The sequence below is a fragment of the Ptychodera flava genome, chromosome 22, assembly GCF_041260155.1.
Source record: "Ptychodera flava strain L36383 chromosome 22, AS_Pfla_20210202, whole genome shotgun sequence".
In the NCBI taxonomy this organism is placed as follows: Eukaryota; Metazoa; Hemichordata; class Enteropneusta; family Ptychoderidae; genus Ptychodera; species Ptychodera flava.
The window spans coordinates 20,162,467-20,185,079 of record NC_091949.1 but is presented as its reverse complement, the minus strand read 5'-3'; the positions used below and the strand labels follow the sequence as shown (position 1 = coordinate 20,185,079).

The 22,613-nt window shown below is 39.6% G+C and overlaps 1 protein-coding gene across 2 annotated transcripts; it reads left to right on the top strand.

The window, feature by feature from the left end:
* The first annotated feature begins 143 nt into the window (after positions 1–143).
* Positions 144–11,889, top strand: LOC139122904 (uncharacterized). 2 transcript variants are annotated; one of them, XM_070688765.1, is made up of 15 exons: positions 144–289; positions 511–577; positions 983–1,144; positions 1,586–1,665; positions 1,998–2,181; positions 2,615–3,935; positions 4,492–4,648; positions 5,075–5,239; positions 5,386–5,568; positions 6,714–6,875; positions 7,153–7,323; positions 8,134–8,343; positions 9,004–9,161; positions 9,812–10,031; positions 10,799–11,889. In XM_070688765.1, the coding sequence occupies exons 1-7, from the start codon at positions 242–244 to the stop codon at positions 4,631–4,633; spliced, it is 2,004 nt and encodes a 667-aa protein (XP_070544866.1). In that variant the 5' UTR covers positions 144–241; the 3' UTR covers positions 4,634–4,648; positions 5,075–5,239; positions 5,386–5,568; positions 6,714–6,875; positions 7,153–7,323; positions 8,134–8,343; positions 9,004–9,161; positions 9,812–10,031; positions 10,799–11,889. The 2 variants fall into 2 exon arrangements, with proteins under 2 accessions (XP_070544866.1, XP_070544867.1); XM_070688766.1 differs by lacking the exons at positions 144–289; positions 511–577; positions 983–1,144; positions 1,586–1,665; positions 1,998–2,181 and having other exon boundaries at positions 2,750–3,935.
* Positions 11,890–22,613: the final 10,724 nt, after the last annotated feature.

Below are 22,613 nucleotides of genomic sequence, written 5' to 3'. Positions count from 1 at the left end.
GGTAGACCACGTGTATAGTCACCTGACCATAAAAGTGTAAATGTGTAAACGGCGTTATTGGTCAAGCCGGAAACTTTAATTTGCAACGACAAAATAATTAAGCAGCGCTTCATAGCTTTCATCGTAATCAAATCACGTGACGTGTCACCTGACCAATCCGATCCCAAAAGTGTATAAAAGTTGGTGGTTTGTCCAGATAGTTTCATATCGCTGTTTGGACTAGGAGAAGAAACAGCAAAGCATGAAGTTACTGGTGCTGGCTCTTCTTGGGCTTTTTGCCTTATCACAGGTAAGTAACATTTTGAGTTTCGCAAAGCTATGTGATTGGACCGCTGCGCCTGTAAGCCCTGGGGAGCTTCCCAGTCGAATGTCCTTTGCCGAGCGATGAAAACTTTTACCTCGGCCTTTTCAACTTTGCAATAAAGAAACGCGATGGAGGTGTTGAAACCGATGGTTAAAATAATGCTTAAATTATCTGAATAGCGCATTCTTTTCCTGTAAATTTTGCAGGCTATTTATGATGACCAGGGAGAATGCGAACGTGAATACGTTCCCGAGCTGGACGATTATCGTGTGGGTAAGTAGGCATGCCGAGTTGTCGGTCAGTCTTCGATATTTCATCAAAATGAGGTAAAAGCCTTTGACGATATTCTCTTAGTCACATTGACATGTTTCCAGACTGAAATTATCATCAAATGTACTGAGCCACTTTATCGTTCTAAAACATGTTAAAAAAACCATTTTTTTATCCCGAAATAAATAAATTCTGTCACGTTGTAAAAGCTTACACTAAATATTGTGATTAGGAGTTTCCAAACATTTTGCGGTTGGTAGCAGCTTCTACGTCAATTCTTTCAGCTACCGGTGGCATTCAACAAGAAACATTCAACAACTTTCATAAAGCAAGTTTCCAGACGTAGTTTTGAGCGCCACCCTGCTAAAAAATAAGGTCCGTCCGTAAATTGCGTCACCTCTTTTACAGTCTGTAGGTACGACTTCGAAGTTGAACACGATTACTGCATGACGTACCAGGGTAACACAATCGTCAGTGACTGCGAAGATCTGGACGGCAACACTGTCACTTGCGTGGCGTGCTACGTCGATGATCCCGATTGCGCCGGCACCGATAGGGCAATATCATTCGGTAGGTATCCAATTAGAATGTGTTTCTCAAAGCCTCACCCGCTGAGTCCATACATTCGATAGGCATCCAATCAGGATGTTGTTCTCAAAATTTCACGGTTATGGCTACAACTGCAGGGTTTGAATGCATTTGGCTTCTATTTATTGGGCTAGAATGCCTTATAAATTAACCCATTTTCTACACTGATTGAATCAAAGTGCAATTGTCCAAGTTTCATCCCTAATTGCGACTTTCAGGTAAAAAACACGAAATCGCTAGATCTGTCCCAGACGAGTTCTATCTATCTTCAGCCAACTTTTGTCTTTCCCTGACTAATAATATACACCTAGACAGTACCTAGCTTCGTAGGTAGGGCTTGGCAGACTTCATGAGAATTTGAATCAACTCTGGACAAATTTAAACCTGTCATCGTGAACTAAGAGCCTGGTCATTTTCTTGCAGAAAATGTGAGGCTTTCCTGCGATGGTGAGCAGCGCCGCGTGATCACTATCAACGGACAGATCCCAGGACCTTCCATCAGAGTATGTATCCATGACGACGCCATTCCGAATGAGTGAGTGAGTGAGTGAGTGTGTGAGTGAGTGAATTTCAATATTAACTGAACATGGCGATAAAACGGTCAGCGAGAAAGATTTTAACCGGGGATTTATAGGGGAACTTTCTTGCAAAGTGTAAGAACATACAAACTTGACACGCGTGCAGTGGAAATTCTTTAGCGTGAAATTGACCTCAAGTCTAATAGTTACCAAGTATCATTGTTCGCCGACAAGTTTCATATTATTAACTGTTTCAATTATTGCAATTCCATTCATACATTAAAACTGAATATACTGTAATCTTTATGCTTATCTAGGTCAAATATGGCAGCATTGTACGCGTCACAATGCACAACGCTATGATGTCAGAAGCCACCACCATACATTGGCACGGAATCTATCAGATGAGAACACCATGGATGGACGGTGTCCCATACATCTCGCAGTGTCCGGTCCCTCCAGGTGGCAAATTTGTCTACGCATTTGCTGCCATGCCTCCTGGTAAGTAACCTGACGTGATTGCGAGCATATCTCTTCAAATGAAACGTGTATTGTGGACAACTTTTTATCCTACATTACGTTTTTGGTCATAGGTCATCGTTTTTCGCGAGGGTCCTATGGTTTAGTCCTAATCTTTCATGGATATATGTTGAAACCATTCTAGAAAAAGTCACTTTTCGCCTTAATTTCTGTGACATTCTAACAGTTATTCTTCATGTGGAGTTAAAATACAATGAATGGTGGCCATTTGGCTTTCAATATTGCTTTTCTACTCCAAAATTTTATTGATTTCAATCGTGAATTATAAGCATTGTGGTCGCATATTCTCTGCAAAATATAAGCAAATGTTGCATGCATTACCATACCCACAGAAAATCTTAAAGTGAATACTAAAACGCGAATGTTTTTTATAATATTCGTTTTCTAAAAATAGGTACTTTCTGGTATCACTCCCATACCGGCGTCCAATTCAGCGAAGGTATGGCCGGGCCAATTGTCATCTATGAAGAAGACGAGCCTAACCAACACTATTACGACTTCAACCTGATCGACCTCCACGATGAACGTCACTTGCCCGAGTACGATCAGTTCATCATCATGGTATCTGACTGGCAACACGAGGAATCCCACCACATGTTTGAGAAACTCTTCAAAGCTGGTGGTTGGTTTGAAGACGGGGTGAGATTCGATGGTGAACGTACCTTCGATGGCCTTGAGATCAGTCCAATTCCCTACAAGTCCGGTTTGTTGAACGGCCACGGACGTTACGACGTCCATGATCCGAAAAAGCGTACTCCATACTTCGGCTACGCGGTCAAACCAGGCCACAGATACCGTTTCCGAGTCATTGGTGCTCAGATGGTTTTCTCATACCGTATCTCAATCGATGACCACAAACTGAAGGTGATCACATCCGATGGTTTCGATGTCAATCCTAAAGACGTTGATTACATCGTAGTGTCTGCAGGTGAAAGATACGACTTTGTGCTAACGACCAAAACCGACCCCGAACATAATGAATACCAAGTGCGAGCCGACACCATGAGATTTGATGAGGTCAACAAACGTCCCTTTAACGACACCAATGCTGCAGTACTCCGCTATTGTGACGAAAGTGGCACTTTCCTTACTGACACTCTACCACCAGATATCTGGCGTCACTGTGACAAGGACACCGCACCCTGCTGGACAATGAATTGCCCATTCGACCACTACCCGTCCTGGTCTGGTGCCAAGTGTATCCATCTCGACGACTTGAGCCGTTCCGCAAGAGAATTGGCCCTCGACCCAACACCTGCGCACGTCACAAAGGAAGCCCAGTACTTCATGAACTTCGTCTTCGGCGGCAAAGGAGGTTTTGCGCTGGGTAAGGCCCTGCCTGGTATGAAACCAGCTCCGGTATGCAACGGCAAGGCTTTCGTCTCCCCCTCACAGCTGTCAATCCACGATTTCGACCCCAGCGCTGCGTTTGTCAAGTGTGACGAGGTATGCGATGATCCAGATCACCACAACGTCTGCAGATGCACCAACTTCGTCACATTCGAAGAAGAACACTACCAGCTTGTCTTCACCAGCGTTGGTTCTGGTGGCTCCCACAACGGGTCCCTTCATCCAATTCACATCCACGGACACAGTTTGCTGGTGACAAAGATGGGCTTCCCAGAACAGGACGAAGACGGTCAGTACGTCCGTGCTAATCAAGATCTCTGCTGTCCATGCCCAGATGACGAAAGTCAGTGCTGTTCTCTTGACAGGTAAGACTTGCCAATTTCGACTGTTTCCTTAATTGGACAGATTGTCTCTGCTCCAACTCAAGTAACTTTCTGGCAATTGCCTGTTTCCGTCTGCCATGCACATTTTTTTCCTACACAAACATCTGTCATCCTGTTTCTATTCCCGATGACCTGTTCATAGTAGAACCTATACCAACCATCCCACAAGTACTAACGTCACGTACGGTATTCGGTGTACCAGTTTACGTATATAATGATCGGAATAAGGTTTATGTTATCAAAGACCCAAAATGACTTGAGTCCAATGAAAATATGCATTAAAGATCTAATGGCCTCGCAACAATAAGAATAGGGAGGGATTTCATAACTGTGTCTCTGACTCCGTCCTTCTCCGTCGAAAACTTTCCATTTCCGAAAACTTACAGTTTAGAGACTTTAATCTCATTGATCAATACGTATTCACATCAATCCAAGTTAATTTCAAAGTGAAGTTCTTCGTAATCTAACCTTTAAATCTCATATGCCAAGTCATCCGATAGTATCTCCTGTATCATTAAAGTCTTTTTATTGTTTGTAGCGTTCTTGTGCCATGCAACAATCCACGCTGGAGAACGACACCTGGAACGAGGATCCCGACTCCATTCCACAGAATCTGTTCAACCCGCCAAGAAAGGATACCGTTCTACTGCCCTCTGGTGGCTACGTCATCGCTCGTTTGACGACCGACAATCCAGGTAACTTCCCAGTCCTACAGTGATGATACCTCATTTTAAGTCTCAATCACCTTGACAATTCCGCTTTCAAGTGTCTATATATATAATCACAGAAAAAAACCATCAATTTAAATCCATTGCTTTTCCGCTGTTAGCATGAAAGAGACTGTTCTCAACAGATCTCAGCTTATTGTCAGAGATTTCCTTGATATTCTTGACCAAAGTTGAAATGTGCTCCTGAGATTGTATGTCTCTTAAATGTAGCCATATTTCATATTGATGGATAACATTTTGTAAATGCCATTGCAACAACTGACAATTATGAAAATGAATGTTGCTAGTAGCTAAGGAAGTATTGAAACCTTGAAATTCTGAAATTTGAAAAATTAGTCTGTCGACTAAGGAACGTCAACAGTTTTTTATAATCATTTGCATGGTGTATTTCAGGCTGGTGGTTCTTGCACTGTCACATCGAACACCATTTGTTGGGCGGTATGGCCATCTTACTCAACGTCAAGCCAAACGAGCAACCTAGCACACCTATGGAGTTCCCCGGATGTAGCGACTTCGACTGGAACGAGAGTGACTTCTTCGAAAAATACCAGAAACAAGGTGGGACTTGTAGTCGAATTTATTAAGCGAACCTCCACAGTATTTCTGTTAAGATCACTACTCTGAGTTTAAAAAAATTGTTTCCTAAAAGTATGACGATGATGATGATGAGTTTGATAATAAGGCGAAAATATTTCTCATTTCAGAACCGGACTTGGTCAATGTTGCTACGAGCGGCGTTGCGTACCTCAGCGCTGGTGAAAATGCAATTTACGGTAGCGATGGAGACCCTCGCACTTGTGCCCTCTTGGACCCGCAAGACAAATCCTGGTGGAAGGTTGATCTCGGCCAACCCTTCGCTGTTCACAGAGTCATTCTGAAGAGACAACGTAAGTGTCATTTTCAACTCGTCTCCTTGGAAATGTAAATACTGTGTTTGCAAAATAAGGCAACAAATAACATCAGGGCTCGAAATTAGCGGTAGTCCCGCGTCCACAGACTACCAACTTTTCCCTGGGGCTACCAAAATCCATGAAATGGTAGCCCACACGGACTACCAAAGCCTGGGACATGAAATACTTGGCGTGCAATGTCTGTCAGTTTCGGACAAACTAAATGCAGTTAACATGCAGTTTCATTTGTTTGAAGCAATTATCCTTTCATCTACGAAGAGTTTTTTTCTGGTGACTATACAATTTTCACTGCTATGTTGTTGTTTTCACAAGATGCAGAGCGTTTGATACTAGAATGTTGAGTTGCTTTTCCGTGTGCAGTCTTTGCATACCAGTTCACACTATGCTGTTGATCGGCAGCATACAAGATGTACTTGTGTCAAGTTTTGGGGTTTTGGTGCTGAAATTTCACAAAACTGTCACTTCTATATCAAGAGATTGTGTAATCAGTTTGATTTGAAATAGTAATATAAACACTGTGTCAGTTAAGCTTGGCTGAGTTTCGCTGTCTTTTATATCTATGGTGTCGATCAGTATCAATGTATTACGTTCTGTATAGAGAGACTCGGGTGTAACAAGGCATGCCAGTTCATAAAGATCATGAGAATTTTTTTTCTGTTTTTCTTTACTCAAGTTACAATTTCTTTGGATGTGTAAGCCATTTTGAAAGTGATAGAAAGTGTTAAAATGTACATGTACATAAATTAGCTTAAATTAAGCATTCGTGACACATAACATGGGGTTTCTCGAGTTGAAGCCCCTAGTTTTACTGCTATTTTGTGTTGCTGAACGGGGCTTATACTCGGACGAGTAAAGTATCCCTAAACTAAAATATTCATGGACTACCAGCCACTGTCACTGGGCTACCAACTTCAGAAAATAGTAGCCCAAGTGGACTTCTAGGGTAAAAAGTTAATTTCAAGCCCTGAAACATTGATGAACGTGTACAGCAACCCCTCATGTCAATTGTGCCAATAAGCCAATCGCCCAAACCATCGTTACTAAAATTAGAAAACTGTTGCTCTGATATATAAATACCCTCTGCTTTGAATAATTAATATATTTCTCTTTTCGTTCACCAGCAAACAGGTGGAGGAATGATTTGCGCTGCGGTGCCGACTACCCTCTCTCTGATGGAAGCCCAGCTGAGTGTGACCCGAGTGGAATTTACCCATGTTGCTCACCGTCCGGCTGGTGTGGAAACACCGATGACCACTGCACGTGCTCCGATTGCACAGACTTCTGTAAGCACACAAATTTCCCTAAAAAACAACAAACAAACGATACACATAAAAACTTCAACAGCGCGCAACATGCTTGTATATGTGGAATTTTAATTAATTGTGATGTCTAGAGTTCACTACAAGTCAAAGATGAATCGATTCAAATATTTTAATAGAAATGAAAGCGTCTATTGTAAAGTCCGATCTGCCGTTAAAAGTGACAGGGCTCCACAGTGCCTACTACAATGCATTCAGGTTCAAGATTTGATCTTAGTATCTCTCTGTATATGTTTCACAGCCTCGACAATGAAGTGGCGGGCGGATCTCAGGTGCGGGCCAGACTACCCTGCCGCTGATGGCTCTCCAGCTCAGTGTAACCCCAACGGTGAATTCCCCTGCTGCTCGCCCTACGCATGGTGTGGCAAAACCGCCGACCACTGCGATTGTGATGACTGTGCTGATTACAGAGGTGGGTGTAAATTACACGGTTGCAACTAATTTGCGATAATTGGATTCGCACAATTTTTAGACAGTGAACAAATTTGTTATATATAATACCAAGTACGATTTGAAAAATTCTGTTCAGGATTTGCGATGTTGTGCAAATGTCGCGAGTCAAAATAAAATGCACGACAGTATCTGATTCAATAACTTTAAAACACGTGATCAATATTGACAGTCAAAGTCAAAGTCAGACTGTCAAAGTTATTTCAAATATACCCTGACTACATTTAGCATTTATTGTAATGCCTCAAAGTAATGAAAATGTTAGTGACGCTTAAAGTGCTGGAAAAATTTCGAAATTTCGATTTCGTGACACTTTTCTTGCTATTGCGACCATACCAATGTAGTTCAAGTCGTGTTGAGTGTGTAAAATCTAATCGGGTCAATGAGTTAGTGTCTCTTATTCAAGGGTGTCATTTGAATTGTGGTCAAAATGAAACATTGGCATGATATGACATATGGAAATCTCTTTGCACCATCAAAGAGCTTGAGTGAAGCAACACCAAACGTGGGATTGCAACTTGCAGACATGATGGGGACCGTCAGCGTCTGACAATCATAGTGAAACTCGCCCTCTACGTGCTATTGGCCACTGGTAGTAATCTATCCACCTCCTCTTTCCACAAACCATACTATCAGCATGACTGTAGGGTTGGCGCCACCAACATGACAAGACAATGCATGCAGTCAAATTTTAGAAAAAGATATATTCGCAAAAATACGAAGTCACCAAAAACGGGAATCCCTCAAACTCATTTTTTTCTGTTTTACTCAGGTGGCGGTCTTGTCGGAGCTGTTGTCAGAGTCGGATCAGAGGAAAACATCGAAATTCACCATCAGTGCGGCGAAGTGTTGACACCAAGGATACTGGAGATGTCCATCACAACCGTCGACTGTATCACACCAATCGTCGGCCGATACGTCAGCCTCCAGTCAGACCGAGGCAATCCCGTCGTCGTTTGCGAAGTGTCCGTCATGGCACCTGGTGAGTGTCAATTGTTTCCATTTTTGTGAATTTGCAAAAGCCACTCCGACCAGTTGAGGGGAAAGTTCTTCTGGCAACAGAAATAAGTGTTATACCTTGTGTCTGATTGTGACGCGGAATTGCTGCACTGCCTATGCAATATTACTGACGATGTGGATATTTACTTCATTAAAGTTGGGGTGTAGCTTAAGGTAATATGCACCTCGAAAGTGAAAGACTTCAACTTTTGCTCAAACTTTCCTCAGTGAAACTTTCAACCGTTCTCTTACCGAAGCAAGAATAAAAATCAGGGGTCACCGTGCAAACTTTGGCACTAGAGAGACAAATAACTTGCGATTTATCGATATTTGACATTCAAAATGGCCGCCATCCCTGTGTTAACTCTACGGGAAAAAAAATGAAATTTTCGATTTTCGAAAAACTTAGTCGGTGAAAACTTTTCTTTCGCCAAGAGCTTCAAAATGAGCCCCCACAAGTGGTAGGTCAGAAGAAATTGATAAATTTGAAGGCCCGAATATCTGTCCCCGAGGTGCGTTCTACCTTAAGTGTGATTTTGGCTATGCTTCCATGACACTTGAAAGTAAAGTCAATAATTGGCAGGTTGATCGATGTTAAAATGAATCAGAGACTCGGAGTAACCTCTGTCCCTTTTCTCCTCAGAATCCGGTGCAGAACAGCCAACCTTCGACTCCGGATGTGGTTTGCCACACGATTTGGCAGGTGAAACTGGAACCATCACGTCACTGGACTACGATGGTACCACTCTGTACGAAAACGACGCACGCTGCGAGTTCCGCATCAGATCCACAGAAGGAAAGGTAAGTTAAAAGGGAGGTGTCGTCCCGTCTGCGGCTGCGCGACTTTCTTCCTGATAAACATAGCCTCCTCCCACAATTTGACGATGTCGAGCAAGTGTGAAGCAAATTCAGCATTTGATGCATGTTCACCAGTTTTTAACTTTCAAATCACTGCTAGGCTTTGCCAAACACTTTGGTTGCGTCCCTTCGTTGATATGAAGCTGCTTGCTCCAGCTTAGCCATGCCCATTCTTTCGTCCCATACGTACAGCCGCAGACGCGGCATAAGTTTAAACTGTCATTTGATAATAGCACAGAAAACACGTGGACAGCCTGTCCTGGATACCTGTTTACTAATCAGCTGATCGAGATGAAAACCGAAAAACTTGAAAACAACTTCTAAACGAAAATACATAAAATAAAGAAACGATTCATAAGCAGTGACTTGTTTGAGTAAAATCAAATATTTAAGACTAGAATAGTTCTCGAGTCAACGTGGGCTCCTTTCAAAATGCTAAAAATGATCGAGGGTTTGAAAACTACAACAAATTCTCTCTCCAAACGACTTTGTAAGCAATGTTTAAAAACATTCACGAAAAGTCAAGCCACAGTCCAGACACAAGTCCATTACGGTGCGAGAGTTTAAGACTCTACCTTATTCGATTTCTGCAGGAAGTCGTGCTCGATTTCGAAGCATTGGACTTGGAAGGTGGATTTGACTATATCTGGGTGATCGGACCCCAACTCCAGAAGATCAACAAGTTCACGGGTCAAGTTCCTCCGGAACCACTCGAGACAGGATACAGTGAAATTATAGTGCGCTTCACCAGTGATAATGGTGGCCAGGCCACAGGCTTCAAGATCAACTGGTCAACTAAGTAAACATGTACAGGTAGGAATGCAGAATTTTATTGCTCCATGCAGGAGCTGTATTTTTTGATGTCTTCTTCGTTATTACTGTAATGCTTCTTACGTATAGCTCTTAACTAAATCATAATTCCTGAAATTCAACTTGCAAACGTAGCCTTATGTTTGCAATTCATACTGACTATGATGTGTGTGTGTGTATATATATATATATTTATATACACACACATTGTAATAAAATAGATTTCAACAAAATTTGAGGATAAGAAAATATCGTAGTATTCGTGAACATGAATAATGAAAATATCTTTAAATAATTACAGCCAATTGTCCCTTTTAATCTTTTTCGAATCTTCACCTCCAGATCTGGCAATATGTTCTCATTGTCTATGAAAATCGTTCGCTAGTGGGAATTCAACACACTGTGTCAAGGTCACACTTCAAAGTTTCGTCAGAGATACATGCTTGTCAGTAACCCATTACCCAAAGGACTGAAAATATGTCAGTATTTACAGACCATGAAATGACCATAGACTCATTCTTTGTAATCGTGAATGATTAAGGTCACATGAAGGTCACATGATGACCTTCATTACACATTCCACGACACAAAATATCAACTCTAAATCTCCGGGGAGCGAAGGGCATTTCTCGAAGTTTCAAAAAAGGAGCCACGGATATTACCATATGTAAACTATCCTCGATGAATATTCTAAAAATTGATAAAGGTTGACTGTGCGTAGAACTCCTACTGTACGGAAGCTAAACATTTTTTCGCTTTTTTCATTTCAGACCGTGATGTATGCAATTACATCGAATACGAATACGACAGTGGTTTCTTCAAACGGTTTCTCTCGATTTACGTTTTGGACACACGACGTTCGCTCTTGGTAGTTGAACACACGGTGGCGGTGCTATGGTGATACAAGGGCTGTGAACGAGGCGCGAATGAAGATCGTGAAAGGATATTTACGAGGATGTAAAGATTCCCGTCTTTCATGTACTACATTGCAGTTACTACAAACTAGTAGTTCTATACAAGTCAGTAAAGGAAATGAACTGAAAATTATGCCTAACCGACAAAATTTAAGCTTTTTTGGTCGCAAAATGTAGCATCTTTTACAGAGAATAATTTATTTCGTTTAGTTTTTTACACAATATTTGAAGCGGTATTCAAATCTGTGAATTGTAATCATGACGAATTGATACCAGAATCAGGTGCGCTGATTATGTTGTCATATACCCATCCATTTTCTTTTCGTACATATAAAGTAATGGTTTGCTTTGTAGCATACACAGTACTATTGGCGACCGGTTAGATTTATATTTTAAAGTTTGTATACAAATTCAATTTTCAAGATTCATGAATAGTTTACGAGTATGTGGAAAACGATGTATTTATGAGACAACTCCACTGTTGCAATATTTTATTTTGCCCCCCCCCCCCCAGTTAAACAATTTGGAAATTTGCAAATGAATGAGAATAATACCTGCAAAATAGACAGAGAGTAGCACCCCCTGACAAAATCCAACAGAGAAGACACCCCCGGTCCCATCCGACTAAATTATGTGCTCGATGTGAATAAACAGAATAATTATCTTTCATGAGCTTTATTAAGCAAATCGTTTCACGACCGACTGTCTGTCCGTCACTGACTCAAAATCAACTATGAATAGTATAAGTCTTTGTTTAAATTCTGCCCATGTTAATGGTCGCAAACTGTATGTAAATTGCAAGTATCTTTATAATACAATTTAGAGCCAATTGGAAATTTCAGTGTACAATTATCTTTCAGAAATGTCTTTTACTTGTGTATTGTTCACCTCTTTCTGTTCAACCACTAAGAACGTTCAATAAAGTTAATTCAAGCAGCTGCAAACAAGTGAAGTTTCTTGCGATTTCTTTCTGTGATGGAAAGTGTGATTTGTTTGTCTACAATCATATTTTCATCGAGATTTTTTTAAGTCCAGCGATATCAGCTGCTCTTCAAAAGTGACAAAAGACAAGATTGAAACGACTCTTGCTGTGATTGATAATCTTAGTCATTTGGTAGTCACACAGAAAGAACACACCTATTTGGCAAGTTCCAATCTAGAAGAACCTTGATTGAGACGTGTACTCCCATTGGCTGATGAACGACATGCTGAGCTACGCCACCGAACAGTGTGCAGTGTCTCATCTCATACTAGGTGACGTCATCTGTTCAATTGTTTCCAGACAGGTCCCACAACGAAACTGACCAATAAGAGTCTCTGAGTAAAGCAAACAATCGTAATTCATATTGATAAGTCTACTGAGTTCTTGCGAATTTGTCAAACCTCGGATAACCACCATACTACCCAAGAACGCTATGAACAATTAATATGGAACGGCGGTTGTATTTTAAAAGCCGAAGAAAAAGACATGATACAACTTGCTGTGCATGATGACTCGTAATTTATAAAGTTCCCCATAAAGTCAGTAAGGTGAAACGCTTTAGAGATTCAGCAATTTAAACGAGATACATCCGCCTATTCCCGAAGAAGTTAATTCCGACACAAATCTTAGTATTGCAGCACATGTCTTTGAAAACAAATCATTTTAATCTTGGATGTACTTGCAAAAGTACAGTCAAACTTATGCCATTAGGGTGGAGAGGACGGTGGCATTGCCTTAAGATAGTCCCCGCCTCGAAGCTGAAAGACTTAAACTTTTGCTCAAACTTACATTCTCTTTCAAAGTCAAGAATAAAAATCAACCGCCTCTGTGTACATTTTGGGACTAGAGAAACAAATTACCTGACATTTACCGATATTTGAAATTCAAAATTATCTCCATCCCTACATTAAGTGTGCGAAGAAACATATTTTTATATTTTCGAAAAAAATTTAAGACGGCGAGAATTTTAACTCCAAGAAGAGTATTAAAATGTTTGTACGACCAGAAAAACAAATAAGACAAAAACTGAATTTTTCCAGAGCAAAACTACCGCTACTTTTAACGAAAATGTATTAAATATGGAGAGTAAAATACATTTTGATATGCTGACTATTACTTATCTCATTATACCGTAAGTATCATCAACTATAGCTATCGAGATACCGCTTGCAGCTTTCCTATGCAAACTCACTGACCGATGCGACGTCTACTATCCCGGTCGTAACCTTGAAATCAACGCATTCTGTATGGGAAGTAATATAGTTTTATTTTTCAAACGAAGATGTATTAAAAGTTGAATGCGAGTCTTGACTTGAAATCTTATTATACCCTGAGTATCATCCATCAGCTATCGATATCCCGCTTGGAGGCTTGCTATGTAAACTTCGGAGCGGGGCGATGCACCAATCAGACGCAGCCGTAACCTTAAAACCAACCGCATTCTGTTTTTTTTTCTTACGTTGTATTCATCAGTCGGTTGCTGTAAGGATCGAAACCGCGATCAGTCGCAAAATGTTTGTCAACTTCTAATCACAATATGTTAGTCTAAACTTTTACTACGTGCCTGACTTTATTTAATGCATTTGGAACGAAAACATCATGAACTTTTCAAAAATGTTTTGAAAACAATTCAAGATCAGCTCATCTCTATTCTGAGTTTCGCTCACTCAGCTTTATCGAGTCATTGTGGTCAAAATTTAATTATCTAAAAGATAAAAAAAGCTGATGATATTTTTCTGCGGGTCTGTAACAAGCGTAAATGTCGTTATGACGTAATTTTACGTTAAAACACCATTTTACGTTGGTTTTCTTTTTGTAATCAAACTTTCACGGTATCTGATCTTGTGACAGCTAACCATTTCAGGTCGGAGTTTCTGGTAGACTGGCCCCAAGTCGCTTGGCTTTTCTCGGCAGCTGAGTTACTGGCCGTGGGCCAATGCATTCACCCCATGATCTACGCAACAGGCTACCACTTAGTGCGACAGTTTAGTGAAGTTTGTTCCTTTAATTTATTCTTTTTTGATAAACCAATATGCCCACAGGCTTGGAGCAAGTCTAAGTTTCTGGTTACTTTCCAGTTCTGAGCTCAATGGTCAGGTGACACGTCACGTGACTTGGATACGAGAAAGCTTGAACACTGCTAATTATTTTCTCATTAATTATTAACGTTTCTATCTTAACAATTATGCTGTTGCCACATTAACAGGTTTTTAATCAGTTGACTGAACAAGTGGTCTACCAGCAATAATCTGCAATGTCTATTTTCGAGGTTTTTATGTGAAACGTTTCACAATTTTAATAAAGATGAACACCTTGACCAAGACTCGATAAATAAGATATTTTTGATGGTATACTATGACATTTTCTACCCGTTATGTAAACAATTGGGACGTTCCCACGACAAGTATGATCCGTCAGCGATAATGATTGAGGAGCTTTGCCGACCGAGCGCAATTATGACTGGTTCATAAAAAATCTATTACGGATCTCGGGTTCTTGAAACGTGTTTTTCAAGCCCTACCTGTCTTTGATTTATTGTCTGCAGATTATTATCAAAAAGTCAAGATCATACGTGGCAGTAAAGACACTAGAAACAAACGGGTAGTAGTTGTAACTTTTGATAATCATTTTTTGTTCATTGCAAGCTCTGCTGCTCACCGAAGCATGTTTACAACACCCCCCCCCCCCCCCTTTTTTTTCCCGGTTTGCTTGCCAACACAGAATTCACGGTTATTTTTCAGATTTTATTTCCAGTCCGGACCAGAACTCTCTTGTCAACAGAGAACAATGCAGTCGCTGATGAACAAGAAGAGTTCGAAACTGGATCATACTGTGTATATCAACATTTTCGGGGAGTAGAACAAGCTGTCGTTTACATTAAAAAAAACCTCAGACAAAAATAATCTAAAATATTATCACAGCGAACAACATTAAGATGTAAAGGTTGCCAACAACGAAATTAGTTTCAGAAAAAAACACGTTTCAAGTAACGCTCATGTTAATTTTGACCCTGAAATTTATATCCATTCAGTGCGAAAGATTTCCTCGTACTTATTGACTCACTGAATTTGTTAAATTGTAATGTACAATATGCGAGCGCTGAGTTCTCTCTCTCTCTCCCTCTCTCTCCCTCTCTCTCTCTCTCTCTCTCTCTCTCTCTCTCTCTCTCAGCCCCTCAGCGGCTGTGCAATTTGACACTCTCCCGGTCGGCCGGCTTTCCAGTATTTGCTTGTTCAATGGCTTTCCAAATATTTCTAATTATAAATCTGTGTTTTGTAGATATTTTCAAAGCCCGTCTTTTACCAGCATCCTGACAGAGTACACTTACTTACCATCCCTAAAATCTGGTAACACCACTATGCAGTGGTTCAAGATGATCCTATGTTTTTATTGTAATTTTCTCTCTGTTCATTTGACCAGTGGTAAATTGTTTATTTGTCACCTTGAATGATACTGAAAATTTGATCCTTTTTGGTGTCGTATTATAACAGTAATGTAGCATACTCGGAGATCCGAGATATCAAAACGATGGCATAAAATACAAGATGATAAGAAAGAAATAAAAAACAGTGAAAAATGAATGTGGTCCACTCTGACCTATTATTCAATGCCTGGTTTGTAAATATTCATTTCAATTAATTTCACGTTTCAATTAAAACACGAGAACATATTTAAATGAATAAATCAACCCAGGCAATTTCATTGCCTTTTTTCTGTCAATGTTCAACTCGGAGGTTCTGAGTTTTTTCTGGAATAATGTACTTCACAGTGTTATGGGAATTCATTATCATATTACATGGGCCATCCGTAAACGCAGTTAAAATAAATATTACCACATTCATAACATGATGTACCTTATATTTTCTTAAGTCTTTTGTTCAGTCATATCCATGCATTCCATCACCGTGCTTCCAAATCCTTTGGTAGTAATGGTAAGTCTGAATGTGGATCTATGAACAGAAAAACTTGGATGGAAAGTTTAATGTTATAAGCCCTGGATCGCAAAAACATTAATTCGGTGAACCCTTTCATCAAAAGTTTTCTTCATGTCAATGTTCGAGAGCGCTTGTATGGCCAGACAGACTAGTATGTTGACAAATGAATATTGTGCTTAGTATGCGCCTCGAAAGTGAAAGACTCAAAATTTTGCTCAAACTTTCTTAAAGAAATCTTTCAACCATTCTCTTTCAAAATAAAGAATAAAAGCGGCAAGTGGATGCAAATTTTGGTACTAGAAAAACAAATTACCCCAGATTTTCCGATATTTGAAATTCAAAATGGCCGCCATCCCTGTGTTAGCTCTATGGAATACAAACTTTTCGATTTCTGAAAAACTAAGAAGGTAAACTTTTTTCTTAAAATGAGCCTCAACAAGTTACAGAAAAGAACTGAAGAAGTTTGAGAGTCCGAATCTCTGTCCCCGAGACGCATTCTACCTTGATGACTTTCAGAATGTGCGCAAAGAAGAGTGAGCAGTAGAATAAGAGATGTCTATTTCTAATGCATATTTCTTCTATGGATACCAGCAGTTGTATTGTAAATAAATACATGCCGATAAATGTCTCCTATGAGAGCGGTGAGGGCGTTCGTCTGAAAGATCACCTATAGCAATACGCATATTATTTACTTTTGTGCACTTATGTAAAAGTGAAAGTGAATCCCTTCTGCTTGGGACTTGTTCGCACACGGGAAGGGGAAAGGTCAACTGAAATCACGGGCAAGTTTTACTCAACGTCTTGCCCGCGAGGGAAAAGGTTAACTGACGGATTCTCAAAACTCACAAAACAGTAAAATTTTGGTCTTCTTATTTTTAGATCTTCGTCAAAGCAGAAGTTCTGAATGCATAAGTGTGTGACGTTTGGAAACGACCCCTGTGTATAAGGTCTATCGTGCGGTACGCAATAAATCCTCAATGGCTCAATGCTGCACCCACTCAACGTTGTAGTAACGCAGCTGGGTCAGCTGTGTCAGGCATGATCGTGTGTTTTCTTGACACGCTTCATAGAATATTAACTTTTAGAGTGACGCAGAAGGAAACGATTCTGTACTGGGTGACAAAAGGGTATTGTGGACATTACAATTGTTCACAGAGCAACAAACTTAGCGAGTGATACCCGGATTGCGATCATGATTTTGTGTGTGATCTTCATAAGCTGTAACTTAAAACATGCTGATATAAGTGTCACAAGTAACGAGACGTCTACTTTGAAAAATCAGATGATGAAAACGCTCAGATCTTCGGTAAGTCTCTCTTTAAAAAGTTCACTCAGCTCAGAGAATAGATTACTCTTTAGACACTACCGTGCGACGCAGGAATGACTTTTCAGTGATACAAAACATATGTGTTGCTGCTTGAAATCCTTGCTGGGAATCATAATCTTAACGCTCGATCACTTTTTCTACATTTTAGAGTTAATTTTGTTACTTTAATCCACTGAGAAATTATGTCTCTGTCTTAATTCTTGTTTACGCTCACTAGAATTAACTTTAAGGTTACCAACTACAACTAGTCTTTAGATGTTTTGATCGTCGTTCGGCGCAGGTTTACGCTCGCGGATGTATTGTTCAGAATGTATTAAGTTCCATTAGCTGTATCTTCTGGCGATTTTTCCGTTAGTTTTGATTGAAATGATCACTGGCTCATGTTAAAGAGTCTGTCAAATAACAGAGAATCGCATATTATTCGGAAACATTACGTGCCCGACAACTAAATAACATGTGATTTTACAACGAAAATTTCAATTTTTGTCCGGACAGAAATACAAACTCTGTTGACACGCGGATTCCAACGTAGGCATTCTTCTGCACCTGCGCGAGCCATTTATAGCTATTTGAAAATAAATATTCATTACTCAGCCCGGCACTTACGTCGTAGTCCATTGTCCGAACACGTTGCGTAGCCAGATGTTCCAGCACGCTGAGCATGCCAGACATCAACAAACGAGCTCGGAAGGGCAACACGTTTGGACAAAAATTAGCAGTTTTATGTGGCTATAACATCACTAATCATGTTTGTTTCTTCGTAAAACAACATTTTGCAACAAATATGAGCCTCTAACATGGAATTTTCCGGGGTAAAAAATGGTCAAAAGTTACAAATAATGGTTCTTTAACATGTGCCATGCTGCACCATAATTTTAAGTTCTAAACCGTGGCGTTTTTGCATACTGAAGGAACTGAACAACAACTCTGGCAATATGTATGCTTGACTTACACCCTCGGAAAATGTTGACTGTCATTTACCTATTTCATCGACGTCACAATGGAACTTTCTATACGTTTTAAGTATATAAAGTCGAGTGGATAAACCTGTTCAAACTTTGCGTTTACCGAATACGGCTGCGACGATGCTGCACGGTTATTTAGTTTTCCCTTCGGGATAAAACTCGATAATTTCACTGGAAAAATCGAAAGAGAGCTTCAAAAATTTTTGAAACTGGTACACCTGACAAGTTTGCGTGAAGGAATGCAAATTAACTTTTGTTAGTTCGTACACTCACAAAGACAGTAAAACAAACCGGTTCTGATCGACCTTTGTCTGACTTGTCTTTGTCGCAATAGGTAAACGCACTACTGACTCACGCGGTTATGAGCTGTATTAGGCCTACAGCAAAAAGCTAAACTGACGGCGACTTATCTAAACCATAAACTTCTCTGTTACAGTACAGGAAACGTTTTTTTAAAGAAAGCAAAAATAATATTTTACTCGTGTGTGAAGTTCTTTTAGGCTATTTCTGTTTCTCTAATACTAGCTCTTCAACGATTGGCGTATTGTATTTCGACGCGCCATCCTGCGCGCACGTCGAAACACCATCGACATTCGAACCAGCAGCCACCCAGGTGGTGGAAAGAAGGAACTTGGCTTGTATCGGCATGTCTTGCGCTAATTGGACCGATGTATTTATAACTTACCGATATAGACAGTATACAGGTAGGGCCGAGTTCTTTTAGACTTTGGAATGAGTCAAGTCGGGTGATTATTATGATCTTGTAGATGGGTCGATACTATTTTATTCTATATTGATTAACTTTGAAAAAAACTGATAATAGGTCACCGATCACAATACTAGGACAAGAATCACTTGATAACATAGGTTTGTGGTTTTCATGTCTAAGGACGACGATTAGAAAATTTGAAGTAAAATACCAATGTTTATTGTTGCCAAGTATGTCGCACATCATATGTCAAAAGTTCCCTGCATTCCCGTAGGCAGGGTTTTCTCTCGACTGCGCAATTGCGCAAATTGCGCATTTTGAGCCACTCTCTGTCCTTTAAAAGTTACTGACAGCGCGAAAATCGCGCATAAAACACAGCAAGCAAATACGCCCATGTGATGGTGACCCAAGCGCATAGTGTAGTGACCTGTGAATTCGCTGTTGTTTCTGCCACTTTTAAAAGTTACTGACAGCGCGAAAATCGCTTATAAAACACAACAAGCAAATACGCCCATGTGATGGTGACCCAAGCGCATAGTAGTGACCTGTGAATTCGCTGTTGTTTCTACCATCTTTGAAGTGTCAAGTCTGCCCCCTGATTTTGATGAAAAATTGCCCCTTAAGTGAACATGCACAGAAAACAGTGTCTTTTTTATAATACGAATAATCGGAGTTCAACTCTTTGTTCATGGCTAACAATGGCAGCAATCCTGTACCCGCATTGTTATTTACGGCTAGATCTTGACAGAATGGCACGCAGAACTACGTGCCGGTGTATAGGGTCATTTGTGGTGGCGATGTTTTCAAAACAAATATCACATAATCGTCGTCGAGGGCGATGTTTGTTTCATAGCTTGCAAAGAGCATTAATTTGAAGTAACCATGTGGCTGTAAATAAGAAATGTGTATTGTGAGGTTTCCAAACAATGATTTGCTTGGATGATACAAACAATTTTGAATCAGTCAAGGATACCAGTACATAGGTAAAACTATGAAGGTAGTGCAGTACAGCGAAATAAGGATAATTGATGTGGGCCTACTAATAGTTACTAATAAGCAGGTGGCGTAAGGTTTATAAGACACGCCAGTAAATTACCAGCAAGAAGTTTGTCGTTCTGGAGTTAATTTCATCTAGAGTTTGTTATATTTTTCATGAATGTTTTTCCAAGTAGAAGAGTAGGCGGAAACTGTTATCAGATAAATATATCAACACTAAAATAAGTAAAGTTAAGTAATGGATAGACAAGAAAATTGACTGATTAATGAACAAACGCTTAATTCATATGTAAGCCAGCTTATAGTTAAGAAGTAGGTATTACGTAAGTAAGTAAGTAAGTAAGTAAGTAAGTAAGTAAGTAAGTAAGTAAGTAAGTAAGTAAGTAAGTAAGTAAGAAAGAAAGTAAGTAAGTAAGTAAGTAAGTAAGTAAGTAAGTAAGTAACTAAGTAACTAACTAACTAACTAACTGACTAACTAACTAACTAACTAACTAACTAACTAACTAAGAATCTAAGTAATGGATGTAAACTGACGTCAATGCTATAGTACGCTGTATTGTTACCAATTAACGATAAAACACATGTTCAATGCAATCATTTGTGTTTATTTCTTATGGTATTTTGGATTCCAGGAGTTGCTGTGCACAGAGATCGCCATGCATCAGGAAAGGGCGGAAAAAGACAAGATGCATTATCACTGCCTTGGAACCGGTGCAAAATGGTCAAAATGGTAAGTCAGAGTTATTGTTGACTAGTAGGCAACAATGCAAAATTGACAAGACCAGCATGTGGCTTCAGCTACTTACATTTTGTTACATTAGTCCTATCGCTTGAAAGAACGATAACCTAACATTTTTCAACGGCTACAGAGTCGTGTAATTATTCTTCACTAATCAAAGGCTTTCAAACGAAGAAAACTCGATGGTTATTGAGAGAGTAATATGATTTTGACGATCTGAAAACATACGAACCATTTCAGGGACTGGAATTATTTTTAATTTTGATGGTACTCGCACGAAGAATGGACAAGGAGAGACAGTGAATCTGAAACATATCTCCTACATTTATTTTCCTCAACCACCTTTAAGACATATTTAACGAAAATTGTATTCAGTTGCTGTGAAATATGAATACAGAGATTAGTACAGTAAGGACACATGTTCAACGCCATGATGGGATCATACATTCGACCTGTAGTTCAGTAGAAACGACTTAACGAGTGTGTAGCTGAGCCTTGTTAGAAACAAACCGTTTATAAAGAACAGTTAAGAATATCGATAAACACTGAGATGCCAGTAGAAAGCATCGACACCGATAACGAGTAACCACCCGTATGTAAACGACCTAAATAATAGCAGTCAAACTTGAGATCAAGCGAAGCTGTGTCTATCAAACTTCACAGGGTTTTGAAAGAAAAACAGTTGTTTACCAAAAATACTTTAAAAGTGGTTGCAATAACAGCTGAGAGAAGTTACATCAATCATGCAACTTACAGAAATGGGTTTTACGAAATTTAGTATGTAGTGTTCAATTCTAATGTAGTATTATGCAAATCAAAGCTTGTATATGCTTTCAAGGCTCAAGTTCCCGTCAAAGTGTCCCACTAACAATATGCGCTTTTTATCCGCAATATGTTTACTTTTAATTTTTTATTAAGTTTTCTAAATGTGAATTTCGTATAGTCTATAAATTTATATAGTTAAGGGCAATTTATGTGGATTTAAGTATTGTAAATCTGTACTGTGAAATCTACATGCATGCACTTGGTTGAGCTAGTTGAATGCAATATTTTACGATTACAAGATATAGAAAAAGGCAGTCGAACGTTCTCTGAATAAATTGTGTGACAGTACACCAATCTTTTCATGTTAAGAATCACTTCCCTGGAGCTCATTTCTAAAGGTTTAATTCAACCAGGGTCACAATTTTTTTCTGTGGGGTATTGCTGACCCTTTCTGTTAGCCTGTGCTATGAAACTGCTTGGCGATATGCCAATGCACTAACCTTATCAGCCCCTGTGAAAGCCCCTGTGAAACCCAGGACGCTAGTGACATCATAATAGAATATGGCGGCGCCCGTAACGATTCTCTATAATACGGATTCGATGTATGAGACATAACGAAATATTGGTTTAGTGCGATCAAAAGCGTTCCTTGGCTGTTTGATAAATAATCGAAAGGTGGCAACATTTTTTTGATTTCCTACAGAAAGGAATTTTTGTGATATAAGCAATTGTAGAGCCGTACTAGTAAACTTTTCAAAAGGTAAGGGCATAGGCGAATAACTTAAGGATATCAATGGAGACCGCGCCTCCCCCTGAATTTCCCATTTCTCATATTTTAATCTTTGTTAATTTGTTGTTATACAAAGTTTTTAGCTAAAATTTTCCAGGAAAATGTTCTTACTGCACATGCTAGTACATGCCTATGCTAGCATTATTGTTAACTAGATACAGTATTAAATGGTAGACAGAGATTTTAATCGAAATTAACGAAAGGAACTAAAGCTGCATAAATCAAAAATAAATAAAGCGATGAAAATTATCTGGACAATGTTTTTGATTGCAGTATCTATTCGGTCATTTTAAAGGGTTCTCCAATATTTAGCATTGGCAAGAAAAACATACTGATCAATTCCAATTGATCTACATTTCGCTTTTAGTTCAAAACCGTTCACATATTATTCATTTTTGCAGATATGGGGTGTTGCACGTCATGCGTATCAAGATGCGATCATCTCGTCCTTGACCAAGAAAAG

Bases quoted from the DNA above. Each gene is read 5' to 3' on its own strand.
- LOC139122904 (XM_070688765.1), top strand. From the start codon at position 242: ATGAAGTTACTGGTGCTGGCTCTTCTTGGGCTTTTTGCCTTATCACAG. The intron at 1,666-1,997 runs GTATGTATCCAT...ATGCTTATCTAG, and splicing joins TCCCAGGACCTTCCATCAGA to GTCAAATATGGCAGCATTGT. The intron at 2,182-2,614 runs GTAAGTAACCTG...TTCTAAAAATAG, and splicing joins ATTTGCTGCCATGCCTCCTG to GTACTTTCTGGTATCACTCC.